At 44.7% G+C, this 10776-nt stretch overlaps 1 protein-coding gene across 1 annotated transcript; it reads right to left on the bottom strand.

Moving 5' to 3' along the window:
* Nucleotides 1-3593: 3593 nt before the first annotated feature.
* Nucleotides 3594-5746, bottom strand: foxg1b (forkhead box G1b). Its single transcript, XM_041050199.1, has one exon. The coding sequence runs from the start codon at nucleotides 5606-5608 to the stop codon at nucleotides 4340-4342; it is 1269 nt and encodes a 422-aa protein (XP_040906133.1). The 5' UTR covers nucleotides 5609-5746; the 3' UTR covers nucleotides 3594-4339.
* Nucleotides 5747-10776: the final 5030 nt, after the last annotated feature.

The raw sequence follows: 10776 nt of genomic DNA, 5'->3' as shown, positions 1-10776 counted from the left end.
CCGTCGGCTCTGCTGCAGGGGGACGCCTGCAGGAACTTTAAAAACTCACTGGAAATATTTCACACTGCTAAACCGAAGCTCACAATATCAACCAAAAAATATGGCTCATTAATAAACTAACACGGAGGAGTCGGACTCTTCACTGTTCTGTTCTGATAGAATCTCTGATGTTAAACCTCTGAGCTCAAACTTAATCAACTGAAAATATCAGAGTGTAAATGCAAACGTCTGAAACCAGCCACTGAATGAAAGAGTTCGGAAATCCGTCGCATGTAAAAGGAAAAAAGACACAAACCTGAAAATAACAAAGAGTCAGAATCCACAGTGAAAAACCAAACTTTCCGCTTTAAATCAGGCGTAAAGATGTAACTAAAAACTCTCTGTTCAAACACTGAGCCAGGTTTTTAGAATAAATCACACAAAAAAATGCTTCAAAAAACTTCAAACATTCCTGTGTGACTCATATTAAAGTACGTACGCAATAATGATTCAATAAAATATAATAAATCAGTTATTTACTCAACTACTGAGAAAAAAAGTCATTCAAACTCTGAGAAAGAAAAGTTCATCTGAAAACAATCAGCTCAAAGAAGGATCTTTAAAAACACCAGAACAGACACTTCAGTTCACCTCAGAACCGAAGAGTGAAATTCATCCACAACAAAAACCCGGGCTTAAATTTTATGTACAGCGAAATACACCCATTAAAAAAAAAAAAAAAAAAAAAAGAAGTACCTGTAATCAGGCCTCCCTGCCTCTTTTTATTTCAGGTGTGAAGTTTCATGTTCGTCCGGACACACGAGTCACTCAGAAACTCTGCTTCAGGTTATTTCATCCTTTTTAATCAAGTTTAGTTTCTCTGAGAAAAAAAAAAAAGAAACAGACAAACAGCAACAAAACAGTACAGGTTTCATACAAGTGAACGCTAACGACAAAAGTGCAAAAAAATAAAAAACAAAAAAAAACCCTCCAAAATAATTTTTTACAAAACCGAAATGGACAGAAGTGACATGGACAGAGATTTAGAAAAAAAAAAAAACCCAACTCTCTGAGCCTGGATCTGCTTCCAGCTGGGAATCAACCCTGTTTCTGCTTCTGCTTCTTGGGAAATGAAAACGTTTTAATATTTTAAGATTTGGACGTAAAGAGGCTCAGTCAGACCTGCTGGACTGTTTGTGCTTTTATTTTGACAAAAATATTCTTATTTCTCTGTTTATTACTGGTTTGTAGTATCTGAATGTGTTAATGCTGTGTGTGTGTGTGTGTGGGTGTGTGTGTGTGTGTGTGTGTGGGTGGGTGCTGACAAGGTCAGCCTCTTTTGGGCTTTTATTTTGGTCAGAGGTTATATAAGTTTGTCTGTCTTGCACTGTAAAAAATATCCGTTTAAAAAAAGCTGGGCGAACTTGACCAATCAGCAGCTTCTGGTTCGATGTTTGATTCACGTTCAGCTGTTTGAAATAAAAACAGAAAAAAATACACAACAGGCTCATTTCCACAAACTCAGAGGCCCAAATTAAAATGAACTCAAATTAAATTCCACCTGCAGCAAATTTCCACTCTGATATTTATTTTGCAGTTAAAGGCCCAAACCAGATGATCGTTTAGATAATCAATATATTCAACAGTGCCATTTAATACTAATATCAGCAGTGAGTTGGAAGATTGTAGTCCTTAATTTATGTTATTAAAAAAAAGTTTTTATTTAAAATCAAGATTTCTCTTTTTTCCATTTGTGAAATCTTATATTTTATTTTGTGCGGCTGCTGTGACGCCGACCACGTCTCAGCCATAAATGGACGTTTTGATTCTTTCTTTCTTTTTATCTGCTGCAGCTTCTGTTTGCTTTATTTTTAAAAAGGCAACTTTTATTTGATGGGTTGTTTTGCAGAGCTCAGACAGAACTGACCTGAGATCTGAGGACGGACCGATCGATAACACAGCGATCAATACTTTGATAGTCAAACGCAACTCATTTCGTGTGCTTATAAAAAAGTTTTGTTTTTTTTAAACATTTTTTCCTGATGCGGTCGAGAGGCTCTCGCTCATGTAAAATACACTTCAGTGTTTTTTACACTTCAAATTTATTTTGATGTTTTTCTTTGGAAACAGGAAAAATCAATAGATGTAGATTTTCAAAATCATCACTCGTCAATTATTATTTTTGAACCTTTCATAATTTCTGCTGATTCAAAAAATTTCCGTGTAAAAATTTGTTTTTTTTTTTCGTTCATTATTTTTTGTCATTTTTATTTTGTACAAAATCAAAACCGCTATTCTGTTAAAACGAAACCTGGTTGTTGTTTTGTGGGATTTGTGGAATTAATCTGCAGCAAATAATAATAATTATTTACTGAAGACTGAAATCATTTTTTTGAGTTGGAGAGAAACATTTTTTTTAAATGGGCGAGGCTCCGGTGAAAAAGGCCCAGTGTTTTGAGTAATAAAGTTAAAATTCAAATTTAAAAAACTGATGAAAATTCTGGGCTACGAAAAAACAAGCAGGCTCTTTATGGAACCTGCAACATGCTGAAATAAAGTCACAGAAATTACATTTAAAATAATAATTATAATGTTTTCATGAAACGAAAAACAAAAAGAAAAAAACAGTGGTCGTCACGTCAGACATTAACATGGGTATCAGCCTGTAAGCGGCCGGGCCCTGCTCAGGTCAGCTGGTTTAAACCGTCTGAGCAGTTTTAACTCACCAAAAATGAAAAAATAAGGTGAATAGAAATCACAGCAGCTGAAAACCTCACATCTCCAACTCTCCAATGTTCGGGATTTTTGTGCAGGTTGAGGAATTAGATCATTTTCAGCTCCTCTAAAAAAAAATCCAAAATCTGCTCTGTAACTTCAAATAAATGCAACTAAATGTCCCTGACTGATCCGTGAGGGAGGAAGACCGTGAGCTGCGGCTGAAAACGCCGGCGAATGAGAGAAAAGATGATTTTCTTTGTGTTTAAATCAGACTTTTCCAGACGGGACGTTGGTGTGTTGGAGATACAAGTTTTTCACCTGACCACAGCTGTGTGTGTGTGTGTTCGTGTGCGTGTGTGTGTGTGTATAAAACTGTGTGTGCGTGTGCGTAACGCAGGGCCCGATTATTGTTTGGCGCCGCTCTGTTTGTTTTCCCCCTGAAACCCTCAGGAAAAAGAAAAGTTCCTCCCTCCTTCAGCCTGACGGCGGAACTTTCCCGGGCAACAGGAGCAGATCAGCGGGTCACGCAGCGAGATGGCGGCGACGAAAGGCGACGTTAATTTGAAAGGTAGGAACTTGTTTGCACGGCGGGCCTCAGTGCACATGCGCAGGAGGTTTTACGGTCACAGGCCTGGACGCGCGCAAACACACACACACACACGCACACACGAATTGAAAAGGACAGTGTGGGCTCTGATAATGAACAGGAAACATACAACGCTGTTTTGCATAATTTTATATGAAGAGTTCGGTTCCAAAAACATTTATATCCGTTTATTTAACGACTTAACGGATCTTTTTTTTTTTCAGCCTCTTTAAAATCAGTTTGAGGCAAAATCTCCGTTTTCAGACCTGAAAAGCAGCAGGTCGGTGATTATCGACTTATCTCTGCCACATCAGAAAAAAGTTAGATTTTATTTTTGAATATCTTTATTTTGGAAGGAAACTCTTCACAGTGAGCGGTTTAATGATTCATATTCTTCTTATTAGGCCTGTCCGGGGTCAAACCTGAGTAGAGATATGATTTGTAGGCTTATTTTTCCTCTCTAACCCCTGATTGTTTCTGCTGATCTTAAGGCTTTATTAATTCATTATTTACCTAGTCAAAAGTTTTTCCTCCCAAAAAAAGAGAAAAGAAAAAGTTCTGATTGTCATTTTTCTCATTGATTGTCTCAAAATCCATAAATAAGTTTTAACCCTGTAAGTCCCCCACCCTTCTCTCAATACTGATGAGTATACACTGACAAATAGAATTTAAATACATCGTACAATAAATACAAAACATAAATAAAAGACTCAAAGAAAAGTACTGAAAATCTTTGTACAGGATATAAATAGCTTGAAATATACTTATAGCGTTACCTTTGGCAAGTCTAGTTTACAGTTGTACAACCCGCGGGTAACAAAAGTTTGTCCCTTTTTCAACACAAACGAACAAAATACTCAAAATAAACCCGTTGCACTTCGGGGCAGAATATGGCCAAAAAGTTTCACTTCATTTATATATTTTTTTTTGCGATCAGTGTTTGATATTTACCACTTATTTTTGCCCTTAACATGACGTCTATTGTGCGTCCTCGTCCCGGTGCCATCGACGAAGAGGTGATGGTGATGGGGGAGGAGGGGTGAGGGAGGGGGGAGTTCAGTTTAGGAAAGCGTTTGGGGTCACCCTCTTTTGATGGGATAGCATCCCCGGAAACCCCGCGGACACGCCCGGGGAGAAGGCCGGTAGGGAGCTGTTTCTGAGGGAGTCCGATAGCAGTGACTGCGGGGAGCTGCTGGTCGCCAGGCCGCCGAACCCCGGTGCGCCCTGCTGGAGGTGCGGCGGCGGAGGAGGCGGTGGAGGCGGCGGTCCTCCTCCCGGCGGCCCCGGTGCCGCTGCGGCAGCGTGTTGGGTCCCTGAGACGAAATACCCGGCCGTCTGTCCAGAGAGCAGTCCGACCGGCGATGTGCTCATCCCGTAACTGTTCGTCAAGCCCAGCGCCCCGGCGGCCGACCCGCCGAGGATGGACCGCCCCAGGTCCCCGTTGCTTAACTGCTCCACTGCGGGCAGCAGCGACCCGTAGCCGGCAGCCTGGTTCAAAAACCCGGGTGAGGATCCGTTGTAGTGCGGGTGATGGTGGTGGTGATGGTGCAGGGAGAGAAACGGAGAAATCTGCCAGTAGAGCGGGTTGTTCGCCCGCTCGTTAATCCCCAAGCCGAGAGGAGCGAAGCGCAGCCCGCGCTTCATGGCCAGCTTGCCCCGGGAGGTGGCGGAGCGCCTGCGGAGCTTCCCGGTAGTCCCCCCGATGAAAACGTCATCGCTGCTCGGGTCCAGCATCCAGTAGTTCCCCTTCCCCGGGTCATCGTAGTGCCTGGGCACCTTAACGAAGCACTTATTGAGGCTGAGGTTGTGCCGGATGGAGTTCTGCCAGCCCTGCTTGTGCTCACGGTAATAGGGGAAGTTTTTCATGATAAACTCATAAATGCCGTTCAGCGTGAGCCGCTTCTCGGGGCTCTGCCTGATGGCCATCATGATCAGGGCGTTGTAGCTGAACGGAGGCTTGTCATATTTCCCATTTTTCCCGCTATTAGCACCGTTAGTATTCTGCTCCTGTGTTGCCTTGGCGCCGTCCCCTCCTCCGCCTCCTCCTCCGTCCTCCTCCTCCTCTTCCCCCTGCTCCTCCTTGCCCGGTTTCTCTGGATCCAGAGCCGCGGCCGTGGAGTCCACCTCCGGTGGATCAAGCGACTTATCAGAGTCGGAGCCGGGTGAGGGGGAGAGGGTCCCGGGGATGCCGGCCACCGTGGCGACGGCGGCGGCAGCAGCAGCAGCAACGGAGTCCGGTCTGTCGCACTTGGAGGGCAGCAAGAGGCTCTTGATGCTGAAGGAGGAGGACCGGTGGACGGTCGGCGGGTCTTTTACATCCTCCATGCCCGGTGTCGGGTCTCCCAAAAACCAAGAATAAATAATAACAAAAAATAACAACAACAACAACAACTCCAAGCTCGTCCACCTCCGTTATCCGGGCTGGAAACGAAAGAGAGACAGAGAGGAGAGAGAAAGGAGGGTCAGGATGAGAGATGCATGGATGGAGGAGTGGAGAGAGAGAAAAGAGACAGACAGGGAGAGAGAGAAAGACAGAGAGAGGGAGGGAGGGAGAGAGAGAGAGGGAGCGTGGCTTGGATGTGGAGAAATTAGTAATTAAGGAGGTTCCGACTCGCGGCTACATCAGGGAGAGGAGGAGCTTCTCCAAGTTGGTGATTTTGTCAACAAATCTTCTTTTCCGCTTCTTCCTCTGCGTCGTTCCGTCTCCAACCTGAGACTCTGCCGACCTTTAATGTCTCCAACAACACAAACCTGTCATCTTTATCTGCTCCCTTTAATCTCTCTCTCTCTCTCTCTCTCTCTCTCTCTCTCTCTCTCTCTCTCTCTCTCTCTCTCTCTCTCTCGGTATTTACGCGCGTGCACGTCTCCCTGAATTCGCTACTGTGTTTGTGCCGTGCGTCGTGCACCCTCCTGTCTGTGCATGTGCGCGTAAAATCCCGCTCAGAGCTTGTGCGTAAAAGCGCACGTCTCACTGAGTGTGCGCGCGCCCGTGCATGTGCGTAAAAGCGCACAGGCAGCCTCTGCGGCTTTGTTTGCTCAGCGACAATAATAGTTTGAATTCATGTCGGCAAACACCGCGCGTGCACGTTCAGTGTGCGTTCATGTGTGTGGTTTTTTTGGGGGGGGGGCGCCGCTATTGTCTACTAATAAAAATCATTGTGCCGGACAGGAAACACACACACACACACACACACACACAGCCCAGAGGCGGCTGGTCTGATGCTGTAACCTGAGCGCCTCCTGTCGGCAGCAGTCAGTACTGCAGCACAAACACACCTCTGGGTCTCTGTAAAGTGCTTTGAGACCATTTTGATTGTGGAAGCAGCTGTAGAAATAAAACTGGATTGAATTGAACTGATTGGTGTAAACGCACTGATAACTTTGACACCTGTACCGGGACACTTCACCTCAGTATTTTTATTTTGTTTTTAAATCATGTTTATTGGACCTGGCGCCACAATTTTATCAAAGAAAAAAAATCAATAAACAAACAAAAAACGATCGGAATTTTAGACATTTGTCCAAATTCAGCCTGATTTATTTTCTTTGTGAGTTTAACGTCTCTTCTAGAATTTAAAATAAAGTTCAGTGGATTTGAAAAATATAGGAAAGTGTTTGTTATGCAGACACAGTTGCATAACAAACACTCCTGACAATATAACCTGAGATTCAGGTTATATTATTAATGACATTAGGGTCCCAGATTTAAACACGTCCATTAAGGGGCCCCTCCTCAGACTGTGACACTGGGCCCCTCTGAAGGCCCCTGTGTGTTCCCAAATTTCCATCAGAGACCAAGCGAGCTGACTCTCAGTAGGTCTGGAGTTCTGCCCGGCTCATGATCCAGCCCCGGTCCTGCGACTGAGACTGCTGGTAGAAATGGAAACTCAAACATATGTTCCACAATCATGATCCGATTTTAGCCGCGCAGCCGTAAAACCAGAAACCTGCCAGACATCCGTGTCCTTCACAGCTCTGAATGTTCTGTAACTCAGACCAGTCCAAACTGTTTCTGCTTGTTTACTCACAAAGTTTCAGTTTCAACCTTGAATTCAGAGCAAGAGACACAGACGTTCTCTCATTCAACAGCCAGATAAAAGAATAAAAACTTTATTAAAAGGAGAAAGTTGTAACTCAGTTAATTCATTATCTGATCAATGGAAAATTCATTTTTAAATAACTTTTCTGAAAATAAATGAATCAGTAGTTATTTTGGTTCCACCCTCTGCACCGTGAGTCATTGGTCAAAGTTTCAAACTGTTAAAATCTCGTGTGACGTTTTTAAGTTTTCACTTTATTTCCACAGTTCAGTCGCTTTAACGGACAAATTACAGATTTCACAAGATGCGTCCAGTGACGCACACCGAGCTCGGCGGTCGCTGTTTGTTTACACTCACTGCAGATTTTGTATGACAACAGAGCTGAAATCCAGATTACACACACACACACACACACACACACACACACACACACACACACACACACACACAGGTCTTCCTCCTCCAATCTGTCGTATTAAATCTCTTTGTGCCAGATGGTGTTTCTGTTTAACTGGATCTGAACCTCCAACAAAGGCTCTGTTTGGACTGCGTTCACACACACACACACACACACACACACACACACACACACACACACACAGTAACTCTGTTAGTATGAAGCGTCCTTTCAGCAGGTGATTTGTCTTTTTCGGGCTCAAACTCTGAAGTCACAGTTTCACAGCTGATCACACAGAATTCATTAGTTCTGTACATTAAAAATCCCTTAAACATTTTGTTTTGAGACCAAAGAATAATTCAGGTGCGTCACAGTTTGGTTTTTGATTCTGTCTGTAATAATAACGCTGTGACCAACGACTGAGGTCTGGAAACACCTGGAACATCTGGAAGAAGCCTCTGCAGACTGATCTGAGCTCGGTTTATGTTTGTGTGTGGCTGTGGGATGTGGAGCGAACAGCGTGTGGGTCCTCCTTTATTCAGCCCGTCCCTGCTGGGGAGCGAACAGCAGCTAACATCTGTCTGCAGCTGTCAGGCTGATGTGCTGTCAACACAGACACAGCAGATGAATGAGTGAACAGACTTTCACTTTCTGTCCTGTCTGTGCTCACACTGATCGTTACAGTGGACGTCTGCTGCTGACAGTCAGGGAAACAACAGAGCTGCTCACTTTTCAGTGAAGAAGAAGTTTCTGCTGCAGGATCAAATCAGAGAAGGACGTCCACCTGAACCCGAGCACAGACTCCAGCCTCAGAATGAGCTCACATTTGAATCAGCGCGTCTCTGAGACATGAGGGAGGACTCACGGCAGGACTGTAGGAGGAGTCCTGATAAACAGGCCTGAATCTACTGTCACAGAACTGGTTTTGGTCCACTTTGCTCCCACGCCACAAACGAACCAGACTTCAGGTGTGAGTGAACTGAGACCACCTGAAGAGGACAGCAGAGCTGATGGGGACTCTGAGGTGAACTCCCCTCCTGGCCTGTGCTGACTCTGGTCTGTGGTGTCAGTTTTGCTGCTGGCCCAGCTCGCCACCAGCTGCACTGATTACAGCACTGTTGCCAAAACAGCACAAGTATTCATGAGCAGCTTTAAGAGTTAGATTAGTTTGAGACTGGTCTCTCAAAACATGAACTTGGCTGACTCCTCGCTCACTCGCAAGCTATCATGAGCTCTCCACAGAGGGAGGGGGGCAGGAACCTGGTCTAACCTCCCTGCTTTTCTTTTCTGTTTTTACAGTACGTCTCACTCTCATGCAGCCTGTACCAGCTCCAGACCGGCTGCTGTTTTCCTGGAAGAAGTGAATCACGTTGAAGGTCTGAGCTCTTTTTCGATTTCACCTGCGAAATCCAATTTAGTCATCAAGGAGAGGAGACGCCGGAGGAGGAGCTTTAAAGCAGGAAGTCAGTCGACAGAAGTAAGGCTCAGCACCGGGGGGGCGGGGGGGGTTAAATTTTAGGGGTGAGAAGCAGACACCTCTCAAGACTTTGGAGCTGGAAGGTAGAACAGCAGCTGGTGTACAGTTTCCTCTGCTCTACATACGTTCATCTCTCAGCACCTTCTGACTCTCCCTCCGTCTGTAGCTGCTCACTGTGCTTTTTAACAAGCAGGAGGAAACTCTGTGTGTGTGGGGGACGAGTTTCGTCGGTGGGTTAAACCACATTTTGGTGCTTTAGTGAGCGTGTGTGTGTGTGTGTGTGTTATTTCTGGAATGTTTCTGGAATGTTTCTGTGTCTTTATTTGCTCTTCGGACAGTGATGTGATGGAAACACGGAGCAGAAAGTTGATCTCCGCAGTGCAAACAGAGCTCACAGTGACATTTTAACTTTTTCATATAACCAATAAAAAAAAACAAACTTGGTAAGTAAACGTCTTCAAACAGAGAAGCGTTCCTTTCGTGTGTTTGAAGTGTAATGCCAGTAAATCATTAAAGTCCATATAAAATAATAATGTCACAACCACCCACGCATGTACAGTATCAAGGGCTACATGTGTAAGTGGAACTAAATGGGAAAAGGACGGCATTAGCACTGGCAGGATTACAGCTTAAATTCCCTGTGAGATCAGCTGGTCCTTCAAGTGTTTGCAGCCTTGATACTGTTTGTTCTGGCGGCTCGTCTGACGCCATGCAGCACACACACACACACACCATGTTCAGTGGGATGTATGTATGGCCTGAGGACTGTTTATATGTTCAGTTATTAGACCTCAGACAGATCAGCTGATCAGTTGGTGCACGTGAAACATCACGTCCTTAACTGCGATCTTAATTCTTAATGAACCTGTTCACACGAAGCTTAAACATGATGGGAAATTCATTTTCTGCAGGGAGGGATTCACGGTGCAACGGGCAGTGGTTAGCACTGTCGGGTCCAGGTTTGAACCCGGACTCGGTCTGAGCGAGGGGTTTTCTCCAGCTTCCTCCCACAATCCCAAAAACATGCACATTAGGTTAATTGGCAGCTCTAAACTGCCCCTAGGTGTGAGTGTGTGTGTATGTGGTTGTCTGTCTTTGTGTGTCAGTCCTGTGTCGGTGTCTAAACGGGTCTAAACCTGCACTGATGCGTCTTTTCTCATCCGGACTCCTTCGGCATTCTGCTTTTGATTTTTCTCACTGCAAATCTCAGCAACGTTACAGCAAGTTGTTGCACCACAGTCTCCGCTTTGTTTACATCTGCGTCTCCATGAGATCCTGTGAGGTGGTGCATCGCCCCATGATTGAGCTTCCTCTGGAACGATAATCTTAATATCCTGCAGTGTGCGATGAACCATTATTTTCAAATCGTGTAGTGAGTGCATGTTTGAGATTAGAGAGAAGAGCATCTGTGAAGTTTCTCCTTACGTGCGTGATGTTGCCCAATTTCAATTCAGTCAGGATTTTAAATCTCCTGCAGTCCGAGCTCAGCTTTAAAGGATTCTCTACAACAGTTCAGGCAAAATATGGTGGATGTACCACGTATGTGTTGTACTGTCAGCCTTCTTGAAGCTCTGACTCT

The sequence above is a fragment of the Toxotes jaculatrix genome, chromosome 11, assembly GCF_017976425.1.
Source record: "Toxotes jaculatrix isolate fToxJac2 chromosome 11, fToxJac2.pri, whole genome shotgun sequence".
In the NCBI taxonomy this organism is placed as follows: domain Eukaryota; kingdom Metazoa; phylum Chordata; class Actinopteri; family Toxotidae; genus Toxotes; species Toxotes jaculatrix.
Note: the sequence above shows the minus strand (reverse complement) of the source record. Positions and strands in the feature narration are given on the sequence as shown.

Bases quoted from the DNA above. Each gene is read 5' to 3' on its own strand.
- foxg1b (XM_041050199.1), bottom strand. From the start codon at position 5,608: ATGGAGGATGTAAAAGACCCGCCGACCGTCCACCGGTCCTCCTCCTTC.